Source organism: Ostrinia furnacalis, unplaced genomic scaffold (genome assembly GCF_004193835.3).
Source record: "Ostrinia furnacalis isolate ACB-3 unplaced genomic scaffold, ASM419383v2 OfSCF2491, whole genome shotgun sequence".
Classification (NCBI taxonomy): Eukaryota; Metazoa; Arthropoda; class Insecta; order Lepidoptera; family Crambidae; genus Ostrinia; species Ostrinia furnacalis.
Window position 1 is genome coordinate 291,706 of NW_021132730.1, and position 16,853 is coordinate 308,558.

Below are 16,853 nucleotides of genomic sequence, written 5' to 3' on the forward strand. Positions count from 1 at the left end.
AACACTATTTACACTATAAAATATATAGGTAACAGTCACAGCGTTTACTGAAATAAAAATAAAAAATGCTTTGATCTAGATTTTATGTCTGTTTACCAAACAAAACCCCCCAAAGCGGGAACAACCCGAGTGAATGTAATTTTTAACGGAACACTAATCATCCATGAAGTCACTATTGGAGGAATCGCAGTGAAACCATGAATAAATGCATATGGAAACAGCGATTACCATAAATGCTATTGGCACAGTAATAACAAAACAACAAACGGTAGCATTCGTGATTAAAATGTCTATTTTATCTGAAAATGCATGAGATTCCAACGAATTTCCTTTATTTTGTTGTTATACTTGCAATTCTGCAGAGTCTGCAGCGATATAAGCATTTTAGGTGTACATTCTTTTATTACAGTTTTCCATTCTTGTATGTCCTTAGAATCCGGAACAGAGTAGAAATAGAAATGTTTACAGTTCTCACTGTTTACAAGATTTGTCACGTAGAGGGTATAACTTGTTGCAAATTAGGACATTATTTACCCAGTTTATCGCATGGAAACGCCTCTAGACATTCTTAAGTCAAGTCGTTAATTTATTTCGCTTTCTCATTGGAACTTACTGATTTAATGCTTATTTGTAACAAATTATTCCCTCTCTAAATAAAATTATACCTAAGTAAGGTGAAATATCTTAACGTCACGATCCGACCCCGATAGAAACAACTGCGTCACTAGATACACTCTCCAATATTTCAAAAATAATTAAAATTAAAAAACGCCTTAACTTATTGATAATGAGGTTTTAGGTACGGAAATAAACGAACTGGAACATCGATAAATAATTGTTTTAGAGTTGGCCCAGAATATCGAATAGTCATAACGCATCTAGCTTAAAAAATCTGGGATCTTATGCGGTTGTATTAGATGCTATTTTGCAATAAAAAGGTTTAAACTAGTGTGCTGTGTCGACGGTACATTATTTCATAAAACAGCTGCTTTTTTGCTTTAAAACTACAGGTAGGTAGGTACTACTATCCCCAATAAAAATAAAAACAAGATTTGCGAGCCACGGTGATGGCTTTTCAGTTTATATGAATATTTAGTAGCAATACCAGCAATTATGCGAGTTTATTATGCCGTATAAGTGTTTCTCACGTAAATTGAATATGTAACTGGAGCCCATATCACATTTAAGCCGGAGATAACTGCCGGGCGCATGCGAGCTAAGATTAAGTGGTCATTATCTTCTATTTATTTTGTATGTTATTACGAACACTACAATGTTATTTCAGCGATGTAAGCTTTATTATGCAATTAACGAAATTGGATCGGAATTATACAATATTAAGAGAGATCTCGATAATAATGATGGATGAGCGCTCTTAAATAAAATCATGTTCAGATTTTTATCATTGACCAACAAGTTCTTAATTTTTTATGTCCCATTTATCTCCGATACACAAACGCGATAAAAACTTTCGAGTTTAGATTTAGATAAAAATAACCATCGTGGATACAACCGCTAAATTAGTTAATTTAACCTAAATTGTTCCAATATGGAGTAATAAAGTATTTATAGCACATGTCATTTTGTTCTTTGGCTAATTTTTAACTGAGATGATTTTTACGACTATTGAACCAATATTAATCTAAGAATAAGTCTAAAATTTAAAAATAATAGAGCAATATTTTTTGCCACAAAAATATGTTTTTCTTTTTATACTTGCAAGATTAATTTTCGATAACCTAAATGAGAAAATTTTATATAATACACCTCACTATTTACATAGGTTGTAACACTTAGTATGAGTTATTGTTTGACCAGCGAGTCGTCGACCGAAATGCAAATTAAACCTATCTACATGGATGTACACAGGTGTGTGAGGGTAATTTATTTTAATTAAACATTTTATACATTTTGAGCAAGCAATGTATTGTAAAGAACGGTTCACTGGTGTTCAGTGGTGTTCANAGCCAGCGTACGACACACGGAAACGTCACAGATTTAATGTACTTCCAAAATGCATATGCCCTTTGTTCCCTTTACCCAAGTACGGAACCCAAAGCTTGACCGCCAATCACGCCCGACCGATGTAGTGTAGGGGAAACTAAGCTGTCTAGGTACCCGCAACGAAATCAATCAGGCTAGGACCTTCAGTGAAGGAGTTTCGAATATCGACTTAACTCGCAATGTAAAGCGCATTTAGGTAGGTATCTTGAATTAATTCGATTTAAATTGGTAAAGTATTTGTCAAACATGTTTGTTTACATTGAAGTTATGAAAATGAAAAGTGTCATTTTAAAGCTTAAATACTTCTTTACTTCTTTTCATTTATGAATCTGTATAAGTATGGTGTCAGTTCCCGCCCTCGATCGCCGGTCAAGCGTGTTCACAGAATATCGTTGTGAAATATAACACCAAAGAGACTTTTAGTGGTTGAAATTTCCTTCTTATTTAAGATACCTTTCCCGCGTTCACATCTAAAGTACCCATTCGTAGCGCAACGTGTCCGTGTGTCACAATAAAATGCTACTTTACTACAAGATAAAACTAAAAGCTAAGTTTCGTTGGGCTCATCCTAGATGCATCACCTACCCTGTTTCTATCAAACATCAACATTCACTTTACTCAACAACGTTATACGTAATACAATAATGTAATAAAAATATAGATTATATGTACAAGGGATGGATTTGAAGCACATTATGTGTATAAACACATCCACAATCGAATCACTCAGAGATTGTTCGTTTACCAAAACGTGAACTATAAGATTATGTAATCGGCTATTTATAACTCATGGGAACTGAGCACGAACACATTTTATACATAGACAATTAATTACGAGAGTAAACTTCACCTATTTGTACATTTCTATTAACAGTATCACGTCTTAGACGTAAACATGGAGTGTGATATATCGTTATTACGATACAACACGGATTCTGTGTAGTTTTGACTAGTGTACGCACTAGGTATGACGTCATAGCCCCGAGGGGTTCGTCCTACAGATTACTTGCCTCGGTACTTTTCAGTGGTGGCATCTTCCAGGTTGCTGTCCCAATCGAATTCGGTGACCCCGGTGCGGGACACTTCGCCTAGGTGTCGCCACCTGTACTCGAAGTCTGAGTCACGTTTCTTGAGGGCCTCGAATCTGGGACAGAAAAGGAAATGTTAGGTGCACTGTGATTGGCTGTGCGATCAAAGGCAGTGCGTGGGCTGAGTAGGCGTCATTGCAATACGCACCTGACTCCTTTGAATCGAATGCATAATTTCCACTGACCTATAAAGTAGCTCATGCAATCGATATATACTAACACTATCAAAACACCCAGTTAACCTTGCCGTAAATATAAATACATAAGAAACTTTACCAGCGCGGTTAGAAACTTCTTAATTAACGGGCAACAGTGTCAAAAATGTTCGCCGCAAAAATAGTAAACTAGTTCAATCCGAGACCCTGACATAACCTATACCGCAAACTCGGTCGTCGCCTATTTGTGTATTTTGGTCGAAAAGGCGAGCTATTCCTCTGTTTAATTATGAATTGCCTGTTTCGGTTAGACTTTATTTTTGGGCGAGGCTGGATTCACATTTTACACTCTAATTAATATAATTAAGCGTACCTACCTGTTTTAATTCGGAGAACATGACTAAAAAGGATAAATATAATGTTAAACACTCGTTATAAGCACCGTTGATAAAGTAAAATTTCAGCATTATACAAACCCAAAAAGGTAGTGCTTATTTAAAGTAATAATTTGAATTAAAGTTTTTGACAAACTCCTAAGCTGCAGGTCAAGCGAGAGTTGAAGATTACTTGTGCTTGACCCAATTGCGTTAAGCTGAAGTTTCTCCGTTGTATAGCGTGGTTCCACTTGGATTTGAGTTTCAGAAGCTCGAATAAGATAAGATGCAAGCGTGTCTCACATCTTCAACTTGAAGATTTCGTGAAAACTGATGCAATCTGTTATGTTAATGGTAGCTCACCGCTTGACTATAAGTCAAATACTTGGCGAGCTCTAGGTCGAGCACGTTGAGTTGCTTGACGCGCGCCGTATTGCATGAGTTAATGTCGACCTACTGTGGTGAGACACACGGTTCACTGTGGCTCACCGTTTGAACATCAGAGGTGGAATTGTGTAAAGCAATCGTAATCATTTGACAGTTCATAACGTACGATAAAGTCAGTTAAACAAAGCGTTTGACAGAATAATCGTACGTTATGAACTGTCAAATGATAACGATTTCTTTACACAATTCCACCTCAGGTTCTTGGCGAACTCATAGAGCTCGAGGTCGAGCGCGTTGAGCCGCTTGATGCGCGCCACCTGCGCGGGCGACAGCGCCGCGAGCGTCGCGCCCGACACCGTCGCGTTGTGCTGCGTGAGCTAATGTCGACCTACTGTGCTGAGACATACGGTCCACTGTGGCTCACCGTTTGAACATCAGGTTCTTGGCGAACTCGTAGAGCTCGAGGTCGAGCGCGTTGAGCCGCTTGATGCGCGCCACCTGCGCGGGCGACAGCGCCGCGAGCGTCGCGCCCGACACCGTCGCGTTGTGCTGCGTGAGCTAATGTCGACCTACTGTGCTGAGACATACGGTCCACTGTGGCTCACCGTTTGAACATCAGGTTCTTGGCGAACTCGTAGAGCTCGAGGTCGAGCGCGTTGAGCCGCTTGATGCGCGCCACCTGCGCGGGCGACAGCGCCGCGAGCGTCGCGCCCGACACCGTCGCGTTGTGCTGCGTGAGCTAATGTCGACCTACTGTGCTGAGACATACGGTCCACTGTGGCTCACCGTTTGAACATCAGGTTCTTGGCGAACTCGTAGAGCTCGAGGTCGAGCGCGTTGAGCCGCTTGATGCGCGCCACCTGCGCGGGCGACAGCGCCGCGAGCGTCGCGCCCGACACCGTCGCGTTGTGCTGCGTGAGCTAATGTCGACCTACTGTGCTGAGACATACGGTCCACTGTGGCTCACCGTTTGAACATCAGGTTCTTGGCGAACTCGTAGAGCTCGAGGTCGAGCGCGTTGAGCCGCTTGATGCGCGCCACCTGCGCGGGCGACAGCGCCGCGAGCGTCGCGCCCGACACCGTCGCGTTGTGCTGCGTGAATGGCACCGCGAAGCGGAGGTTGAACGTCTCTTCGAACACGTATTGTGAGATCTGCGAAACAAAATATTAGTTATTTTTGAGGATACATCATTCGGTGTTTCAAGTCGGTTTTCCAAATGAATTTAAAATTAAATTGACTACAAAAGGTTCATTAATCTTTAAATTCTTTGTATGGACTAATTTGCTGAGGAACAATTCCATGGGTATTACGATTAAACAGACATAAATTTGAACCCGCTGTAAATCCACGGAGCCGCGCCGCCCAAAGCTAGCCGTTTAATACTTTACAAAAGCCCTCGCAATAAAGCTTAATGAATTAAAACGCTTCTTCACCCCGATCGGCGGACAAACATTAAAAACAAATGGCCATAGAACGGCTATGAATATTTATAGGGACAAGAAAACTGCGACGGGGTCGGCACGACAATTCCGACAAATGGCGTTACAGATACGGCAACAATGATCCAAGTGCGAGTAATGGCGGCGCTTATCTCGTCGGGGTCACTGGGAACATCGGGGACATCTATAGCCTCCGGGCACGGGCCCCTTGGAGTGCTATCACACCGCCAATATCGGGTCACAGCACAGGTGACATTGCAATTTCACCACCTTTTGTGAATCCACACATAAAACTGCGATTGTCATGGAAGAACCGATATCAAGAGCTTTTCCGTTAAAAGCTACGCTTTAGTTAGAACTTTGTTTAATTTGCTACGATTCCACAAATCAGCACGTTCAATGAAAACGACTCGCTAATAATTAAATTAGGTCAATTAAATTACGTAGTAACAGCAAAGCAAATACAGCGCGTCAGAACAAATCTACCGAAAACAAAGGAGAATAAAGTTTCTTGCACGCTCGCAATGTTTTCGTCCCCAAACGTACATTTTCCTGGTCGAAAAACAAAAAGGGGAAATTCGATCACGTCATTTTATCGCGACAGTGCCGTTGCTGTCGCGTTTGTGCTTTAGCGACGTCGCTTACGCTTTAAGTTGGTTGTGTGGGCTCTTAGCAACATGCCACGTCGCATTATCCCCAGCAGAACCTCGCCAGAACGCCACGTGCCATTTATTATTCACATTACCTGTTCACGGGTTCTTACAAGCCATGCAGTTTTAATGCCGCCCAAGCATTAGTATACGCGAATACATAGAATTATTCATTTCAGCTTCAGACTCCGAACTCCGAATTGCTGCGCTCTCAGGTTAGCGTTTTCTACGTCTTGGTAGCATCAAAGAACTGCCTTATTCAAAACAGCTTTCAGGTTAAAAAATCAAGAGTAAAGTAAGTGGAATGGAGAAGTGGCAGTGAGATACACATAAACTATGCTGACTGTGGCGATATCACTAGTTTATTTTTTTCAATATTATTATATTCATATTTAAATACTGAAAAATTTACCTGAAAGTTCCATGTATTTAATGGTATGTAATAACATACAATAAAACCCCCGTTACCTAAACAAACCTTTTAAATTTTGCTGGCGCCATCTTTAGTTGTATAAGCGAGTTGGAAAATATTTGTCCGATATTTTTACACATCCCTTTTTAACAAATACTGGACGTTGAGAACAGTATAAAAGAGCACGTACACGAAGATGTTTGGGGAAGTGCGAACGCCTGCAGATGCTATCCATGGATAAGCGATCTAGATATGTGAAACGGAACGGAATTCGACAGATGCACAGATGTGAACGACATACAATGCTGTATCGACAGATCCGTTAATTCAGTCCTGCAAAAAGGATCTGCTGTATCAGTTGATTTTGTCAAGTGAAATATTATAACTAGCTATGAAACAAGCTCATCTATATATATAAAAATGAAACCCGTTTCGCGTTGTCACGGCATCACGTGTGAACGGCTGAACCGATTTCGATAATTCTTTTTTTTAAATGTTTGTGGAAGTCCAAGGATGGTTCTTACGGAAAAAAATATTAAGAAAATCTCTACGCTAAGGCGGTACGAAGTTCGCCGGGTCAGCTAGTGTTTTATATTTCACTGTCAATGTAATGTTAACGGTGCATGTTCTCCTTTGTTTTTTTTCCTTTTTGCCGTGTAGTTACGTGTCTTTAGCGGAATTCATTGGGGAGGTCAATCCGTGGGCCAATATTCCAGACCTGGCCGTAAACAAAATAAGAAGAAGAAAGAGAAGCTCATGTTACGGGAAACTGTCATTCTCTAAACTCATTCATGAAAATAAATTGAAACTTAAAGTATTAACTGACATGAATTATTGCGACCATTTCTCATTCGTAAGAAAACACTCGGGAGGAGCAAGCCTTGCATGCTTCTTGGCCACATGCTAAACTGAAGGTGTTAGTAGGTAATTATTGTTCTGTTCTGTGTGAACTAATTAACGTGAAACTCGTAACCATTTTGATAAATATCTCGGTTGAGCAATCGTTACGGGCTCCACAGATGGTATCGTTGACATCTGGTTCAGCTACTTTTTAATATTTATAATGTTCTGTTTGTTGTAAAATCTTATTCAAGGATGACTGTTGTGAGCTCATGTAAAATCTGGTTATTTTACTACAAAATTGATTCTAAAAGTAGATAAGTAAGTACGTACTTAAGTAGGCTATTTTAGTAAGTACATTTCACATGTATGATTACGATGCAAGGAGTTATTTCTTATTAAGATTTGCGTTTACAGCAATAAATTTACGATCGCTGCCAAGGGTAGCAATTATTCACATGTTTTATAATTACATTCGATGTTTTATTTAAAGGCATTAAAATATCTGATGAATCGCAAAAAGGTCGCAAATTACTTTTGAAGTACAGTCATAAACATAAGTAAAATAAGACTAACAGTGAAACTGTTTTTAAGTAAGCATCGCCTAAAATCTCAAATGATATAATAATACATTTTGATAAAATAAATAAATATAATGTTCTCATTCTTAAGATCGTAACAGAGACAGTAAATTTTTTTAGTTTTGTATTCTAAAATGATTTTTGTTATCCATATATTAAGGAGTTTTGTGCTCGAGCGTGTCTGATTGATCTAAATATTGAAATTCAACCTATCAAGCTTGAATCTATGCTTGAGTTTCAATCTAGGCAATCTAGTTAAGGCGTAGATCGAATTCGAGCCGAAACTGTATGCAGATTGCAAACAACGCGTTTGAAGCGCAACTTATATCATTAATATACAAATAGTTTTGTCTATATCATTTTAACCCATTTTTTTTTAATCCAGCCGTTGCCTGCACTTCTTGAGATCGTCAGTTAAACAAGCTGGAGGGCATTCTACTACCAAAGACTACGTTTTTGAGTTGTGGTCTTCACTGTAAGCCCGTTTACACCACTCTTTGAGTCAAGCCAGCCTTCTGACATTTAAATTCTACATTTTTGATCAACTCCGTTACTTCTGCCGAATGTTCTCGTTCCACATTTTAGCCACCGTGATAAATAAGTCTACGACAGCCGCTACTTCAGCTACTACGCTATAGAAATTTCCTTCATGATTAAAAAAGCTACAATGTATGCATTTTGTTGTAGATTGTACTCAAAGTAAGTACAGGGGGTAGTTCTTTCACGACACTCATTATAGTATCACACGGGTTGATTATTGCGTCGCACTAACACGATAAAGGCAATTAACGTTGCCTTCCGTTTGAGCTGGTATTTATTACGGCGTGGCGGCAATTTGCTGCACGCATGCGCGCTGCCGAGATACGCCGATAACTATAGTCCGGCCCCCCTACCATCGAACACGATTCGGGCGCATCGAGATTGGAAAAATTACTTGATTTATCGAACATCTTATTGACTGGTAATAAGGGTCAACATAAGGATTAAACGATACATTTAAAAGACAGTTTTGAGGTTGATGGTAGAGGAGCGATTCCAAATACATTTTCACCTTAATTCATAATTCTCTATCAACTTACTCAGTGAGAGAATAAAATCTAATTGATCCTATATCAAACTGGTAACTACCAGTGCAGTATATCGTTTTGTAAAGTTGTTTTTGTAAGTCCTCATCATAACTACTGATAGGGTTTTAATTAAACGCGGCATTTCAATTATTGATTTTGGAGTTTCAAAAGTACCTATGTTAGTAACAAGCCCTTTTATTGTGTTTCTAACAATGGACAGTCACAGTGGTAATTATATCGAGAGATGATGGTGATCAGCAAACGCTTTATATCGAGTAAATAATACTGATTTAGATATTAATTTATCTCTCACTAAGTATAAGTTGAGAGATGATTGTGAAACTCAATATTTTAGCTATTGCCACAGGCACGAACCCAAGACCTTTCGCTAATCGAAAATTATCATATTTATCATCAATCAATCAGCATTAATCAAATCGAAAATGTTACAATTACGTTATTTAATAAACACTTTTAACAATAAAATAATTGAAATTATAATGTATCATAAACATAAATTACTTGAAGTGCGTAACACAATTTATTGTTTCGCTTCCAATTATTAAGTATCAGTTTAGCAATCGCAGACACGAATGAAAATAATTCAGCATTTGCCGGCTTGGGCCCCCGGCCCACACCTGTCGCCCGACTGGCCCGGGCGCATTTACTAATTAACATTATATCAACGCAACGGTAATAAATCAGACATTATTCCCGGATGCGGAGGCTGATCTGTGTCCTACTAATAACGCAAATGTACTTAGGCGAGTGAATTATTTTTTAATTACGCAAATCGCAGAATTTTATCAACTGACGACCGTCAAAAAGTTCTAGAGTGGCGACCGCGGACCAGAAAACAACCGATGACTAGAAGAAAGCTGCAGAAATCACCTGGATGCGGATAGCGCTGGACTGGCCGGTCCATTTGGGAGGCCTTCGCTTCGCGAGGCGAATCGCTTCATAGCGATAAGACTTGCCAATTTTAAGTATGTCGTATGACTCGTATCGTAGATTTACGTTTAGTACCCAATATTTGTTTTCAACCCTCGTATAAAGAGGCATTCTTAAAACGTGCTTCATCTCAAATACAGTAAATAAGCATTTATTGAAAACGTGCTCCATCTTCGATCATTTAGCAGGTGAGGTTAAGGTCATACGAAGACTTACTCGCTGTGTGAAATTCATTCAGAATCATCCTATATCTGCACTAAGAAGAAAAGAGAGAGAGAGAGAGAGAGAGAGAGAAGAAAATATTATGGTCTTCAACATTTAAAAGTTTAATCAGGTACTTTATTCTTGCTATTCTTCAAGAACACTGTTGGCAAATGCTGAAAATCAACAACTGACAAATAAGGAGCGGTACTGACACTATCTTATAAATGAAATTAGACAAATATTCTAAGAATAAAACTTAGTTTTCAAATACAAATTTTACTTCTTAGTATATTATTTCAGGAAACCATTAAACTTAAATAACTCAAGATCAAGTTTCTTGCTAAGTTAGACATAGTTATAAAATCTTTCGAACTCTCATAAGCTAGTTTATCATATAAACTCACCAAGAAGCAATGACCATAAAGATACTAAATTGCGCTTGCATCGCATCGCATAAAAGTTTTCTTCTGTTTCATTTCCTCTTAATGACTGTCATAATATTAAACTTATGGCTTGCAAAGGGAAATTTTTGCTAGCAAACTTCAGTATGCCTTACAATTAATATGATAAAAAGTATGAATAATTCGCTCGCATAATCTCGCTGAAACTAGGGTGAATTTCTTGTTCCCTTGTTGTGTAACAGCTTTGGAAAAGTCCCTACAGTATAGGCTGTATCTCACTAGGATACCAATAGTTAGAAGTTCTATTAAACAAAATAATTAAAAACGTGAATCGACGATAAACAAATAGTAGAGAAAAAAGTAATTTTAAGATTAAAGAGATTAGTTAAAAAGAAATCTTGATTGCTGCTGATCATTTAATTTACTCCGGCGTTTCTTTATCATCACTTGCCATAATGTTCGTCTCGAAGCGCTGGTAGGGCCCAAAAGATGAAGAGACAAATGTAAAGTGCCCCATAGGGTCTACCTTTTTTTTATTTACTATATTTTGACGTTCATAAGTGCCACCAGTGGTCTAAATAGAATAAAATATTTTTGATTTTGACTGCTTCGGACTTTTTAACTATTGATTAGGTATCCTGTATTTTATACAGATATAATCATAATCTATTTCAGATTGTTTTTTAAATATCTAATCATCTTAATGTTAAAAGTACACTCAGCCGCCTAATTCAATAACCCTCACAGTCATTCAATTAAAAAGTTGTCTAGTGACGTCATAGTGTTCCGGTGAGGTACAGCTCTAAACAATTCCTGGAAAGGTCTCCAAGAAGGCAGGTCCCGCCTAATTTCCCGTCCGGGATGAGATATTGCGCAAACTCTTTTACGACAGCATAAGCGAAGTGAGATATTTTCCACTTGAATTAATGTGACATTACAACTTTCTGACTGTAACAAGTTTGAACGTGAGTTCATGCCAGCCAATCTCAATTCAGGGCATAAATTCGATTAGTTCTTGATGAAATTGACCGAAGACAGACCAATTAATTTTGAGGAGGCGACGTAACTTATTTATTTTCATCAACAGCTAGGTATTCTGGGAAATTTGCCTGTTGTCTGTGTATTTTGTATATTAATGACGTTCGAGGAAAGGACGCAAGTTCTTTTAATAAACGTCGCTATTCAAGTTAAAACAATCCCATCAAAAACAATACTTGTCAAAAAAACCAAGTCTCGCAACTCAGTTGTTCTACGGTAAAAAGTTGTGAGATCCATGTAATACCAAGTCCAGGCCAGGAAATCTTTAACGTTTTACATAAATATATTGACTTGGCCATCGCACTAAATAATTTAATTTACTCGTGTTTTCATGCGATGGCCAAGTCAATATATTTATGTAAAACGTTAAAGATTTCNATGTGACATTACAACTTTCTGACTGTAACAAGTTTGAACGTGAGTTCATGCCAGCCAATCTCAATTCAGGGCATAAATTCAATTTGTTCTTGATCAAATTGACCGAAGACAGACCAATTAATTTTGAGGAGGCGACGTAACTTATTTATTTTCATCAACAGCTAGGAATTCTGGGAAATTTGCCTGTTATCTGTGTATTTTGTATATTAATGACGTTCGAGGAAAGGACGCAAGTTCTTTTAATAAACGTCGCTATTCAAGTTAAAACAATAATCGCTATCATTGGAACTACACGGTGGGCGTCAAACAAATGAAGGATCCACTGGAATAATGATATGCTAGTAATGAAGCTTGCTACAACAACATAAAATCGAGTCATTTTCATTTATGGAATCGCTTGACATGCTCTAAGCGTCATCTCTTGTGACTCTTTGAGAGTTGACCAAACTTAATTCCTTTAATCTGAAACTTACCTTTTGATATTCAGTGAGGCCGAAGTACGCCATCGCGGCCAAGTTTCTCTTGGCCGATGCTAACAGCACTCGGTCGCTGTCGCCGCTGCGGTGCCGCAAAGTGCCGTTGTAGCAGCCCACGAGCGCCAAGTCGGCGAGCATTCGCGTCTGCCTGTTGTTCGCCAAGTTCCACGGACACGACGCAAACTCTTCCAGTGTGACGCCTCGCCATGACTCGCCCGTGTAGCAAGGGGGTACCTCGGCCGCTGTACGAAAAAAAAACATCTTAAAATAACAGATTCGTGCACAGATGTATTTGAAACTCAATATGTGGTGGCTCGCTACTGTTCGTTCATCAAAAGTTTTGATAGATATCACACTATCGTTATGTCAGTTATGTACAGTACACGTACACAAACAAGTAAAGCTCACTCGCCTTCGTGAGTTGCAAGAACTAGAATGCGAGTGAACTATCTTTTAAATAATGTTGAAACCTCTGAGATAATTCAATAAGTACTATGGCACTCCAATATTTTACTTAAATTTTCCTCTAGGCAACATTTTGTCACTGTAATCGTAGTATTAAATAACAAGAATACGAGGGGCGGCTGAAAAGTTTTGAGCCTAAGTATCTTCAAGTGTTATTATTGACTCGCACTAAATGTAATTAATTTACCAATAACCTCATTAGTATATGTACAAAGTTTCATTTCATTAGCGTCATTACGTTTTTAGTAATTAATCCGTAAACATCATCATGTCTCAGTCATCCGCGCAATGTACGAAATTGAAGTACACAGTTGTCATAAAATGCCTCACAAAGAAGAACAAAACGCTGACGGTAATATTTGGAGAGATGTCGACAGTTTATGGGAAGTCTGGGCCTTCATTTGCCACCATGAATGATTGGATCCGATAATTCAAGCATGGCAGGGAGTCGCTAAAAGATGACTGCAAGTCAGGGCGGCCAGATTTCGCCATTAACGAATAAAATAATAAAAAGTTAAAGAATCTTGCTCTAGAGATCCGCGAATTAAGCTGTGACAGATAGCTGAAGCCATAGGCATTAGCAAGGAACGTATCGGCGATATTTTTCATACTCATTTGCACATGAAAAAAGGGTGTGCGCGACGGGTGTCAAAAATGCTCACGCCACTCGACAAACAGCATCGAGTCACAACTTTGCAGGAGTTTTAGGACATCTTTGGCCATAATCCTAGCATTTTTTTTTCTCTCATTGTCACTATTGATAAATAATAGATCCGGCAGTACGATTCAGAGTCAAAACAAGAGTCAATGCAATGGATTGAAAAGGGAGAACGCCGCCGCGGAAATTCAAAGCGGAGCGATCGACACCCAAGCTCATAGCCACTATTTTTGGGATTGTAGAGTAATTTTATTCATTGACTACCTACTTAAAAAAAACTACAATAAACGGGGATTATTTTGCTGTACTGTTGATAAGAATGCGTCAAGTGGTTGTCGAAATAATAAGAGGCAAACTGGCGAAAGGAAATCTGTTATTGTCAGACAATTCGCCCGTGAATGCCCGCCCATGTTGCAAGGCTTGACCTGGGTAAAACTGGATTTCAATAAATTAATCGCCTACCACACAGTTTAGTCCGGATCCTTAGCTTTTTTTTCTAATTCTCAAATTGGAAAAATGACCACCAGGAACGAAGATTTTTGAGTGACAAAGAAATAAAGGCGGCGTTAAAGGCTCATTTCGAAGGCAAAGATTGCGAATTTTTTTTCAGTGGGTTAAAAGCTCTTTTACACAAATGTAAGAAGTGCGTTGTAGTAGAGGGAGATTAAATAGAAAAATGTATTTTTTATACTTTTCTATCGGCATTTTTAATACCCTAGGCTCAAAACTTTTCAGCCGCCCCTCGTATTACTAACTAGATGACGGCCTGATTGATATAATATCGTTACTGACACTCGCAATACCTACACAAATCAGAGACAGGTATTGAATATCGAATTCTTTCGTACATTGATGCTAAGTAGAAAACAATGATAACTGTTATGATTCTCGGTAATTTATAATTATGTAAAGGTAAAAAATATAATAAATAAAATAAAAACAACAGTTAAAAGTTTTGTTATTGTAAAAACTACCTACTACGTAAGAGTATTACATAAATACGTATCGGTAACTACTTACTGAAGAACGAAGGCTATATTATTATTTACTTTTAATTAAACAACGACGTTATAAAGAAAATAATATAATTAACTATAGGATTGCCTACAAGTAATTCCGATCAGTTTTTTCTATTTAGAATTAAGTCGTTTCGTTCAAATAGCCTCACGCGATGTGACGGCCGGTTATTTTTTAAATTCTTATTCTTGTTTTTGTCGTAATGTATGATAATGGAGTCAAACGAATTAATTCCATTCCGTGCGGATGGCACGCACTTGCTTTCTACGCGTCGCTCTCAATCTCAATTGGATAGCTCATCTGAGAGCGTCGTAATACGAGTAAATACAAGTATCGGAGCTACACATCAAAGGATCGCTGAGAGCGTGCTTAAAACTAATAATGCCAACAGTGATACAATATACAGGGTAATTTTATAAAAGGTTGGCTTTTCAGGAAGTTCCACTCGATTATAACATATCATAATGTTACGTAAATGCCCGAAAACCAGTAAATCTTAGGTTTTACTAGTTAATATTAGGACGTGAGTTGGTAAATATATAAATAGAGTTTCTAAAACAACACCATTTACTATGGTAGGTAATAGAGAAAAAAAAAGCTTTGCAAACTAATTAAAAAATAAGGTTGACTAAAGTACTGCCACGGCCAACGATGCATGCTCGAACGTAGGGACTTTTTAATTCCAATCCCTGACGATTGAAGTGAAAAACTCTGTTTATTGAAAGTTAAATAAGTGGAAAATACTGGATGCAACTTTCACAGCAGCAAAACCGCGCTGTTTTTGTTTATACGAGAACAAAGTATGCTTGTTGCATGTTTCGACAGTTGAATGGAATGTCAGAAGTGGTTGAAAGTTTTGATACCACAATGTAGTATAGATGACCCACGCTGAACTGTCCCACCAAACTCAATGACAGGGGGGCGCTACCATCGTTCAACTATATGGTTTCCAACATGGCAAAAATCTGAACCAGCGATCCGGTATTGACGGTGGCGCCCCACTGTCAATGTCATCGACAGGACAGTCCAGTATATTGGAACTATACGAGTTTAATTTCATGCCATTGTTTTGTATTGAACAAGCTCTGATGACATACATATTGATGGTGATTACTAAATGGTATATATTTAGACTATCGATTTAAATTACTAGTAATTCGTCGATATTATAATATAGTCCTAAGTTTGATAGCTACTAATTAGTAATTTTCATTCATTGAGGAAGAAAATTTTTTTAATTTAGTTCGGAGACCAGTTAATAAAATTGCCAATGTTGCCATCATGGTTGGATGGTTCAGTAAACTTAATAAAGGACTTCCTTCTAGCTGGGAAATATGATTATTTCCAGTTGAAACTAAAATGAGGGTTGCTAGCTGCGTGTTCCTTTAAGATTGTATCAAGAAGGTATAGCCAGCCATATAACATTTATTACGTAATAGCTAATATAAACATAAACCAATTTCCACGAGCTTACTTAGATGATAAAATATTTATACCAAATTGGAAGCCCAGTTGTTTACAAATCCCCTAATTAACCCTTCAAATGGTAATGTTACACGAGGCGAATGCTACCAGAAAAGTTGATTGGAAATCGGGATAAAATCGGAAAAATCTCATTAGAAAAAAAAACTGACTAATGAATGCGTTTTGTTTACAAATCACACATATCATAGTATGATCATTTTATTACATCACGTTGCTGTTTTCATTGTTTCTTTAAAATTTAAGACACAATGAAATGTCTTTTATCGTTTAATTATTCCAAACTCAAACAATAATTCCTGGGTTTTACAGATTATTTTGTCGTGTGGCAAACCTACCTGTAGCCGTCCGCCCTTGGCACCAATGCCGGGAGCCCTTCCACGTGGCGCCTCGTTTCACGTGACGATACTCCGAGAGGTACCTGACGACAAAACAATTGAGGTGAATATCGTATGTACACCCAATATGTCAGGTGGACTACAAAAGATCCGGTTGTATTGACGACATGTTAATTTTTGACGGGTTGTTTAGGGTTGACGGCCTAAGAGTTAAATAATGAAGATAAAATTAAACTTACTGAATATTCTATGTTATCATTAAATTGCTAAGAGCACAAAACAGGAACTTGGAATATCTTAAGCTTGAACTAATAGCAGCATCATCAAGTAATATTATGCACAGCTTTTCTGTTCAAATATTATTGCCTAAGGCATTTTTATGGTCTAACGTCTATTTATAATCTTTATACATTTATGTATTCTTGAGAGCACTGTTCTATGTGAAGC

At 38.2% G+C, this 16,853-nt stretch overlaps 1 protein-coding gene across 1 annotated transcript in view; it reads right to left on the minus strand.

Moving 5' to 3' along the window:
* The window catches only part of Hs6st (heparan sulfate 6-O-sulfotransferase), a 72,538-nt gene continuing 55,685 nt past the window's right edge, over positions 1-16,853 (minus strand). Inside the window, exons 5-8 of the mRNA XM_028308642.1 lie at positions 16,407-16,489; positions 12,444-12,688; positions 4,976-5,160; positions 1-3,148 (exon numbers count right to left, since the gene is read on the minus strand). Coding sequence (XP_028164443.1) covers positions 3,007-3,148; positions 4,976-5,160; positions 12,444-12,688; positions 16,407-16,489 — 655 coding nt within the window. The 3' untranslated portion in view covers positions 1-3,006. The remainder of the gene's footprint in view (positions 3,149-4,975; positions 5,161-12,443; positions 12,689-16,406; positions 16,490-16,853) is intronic.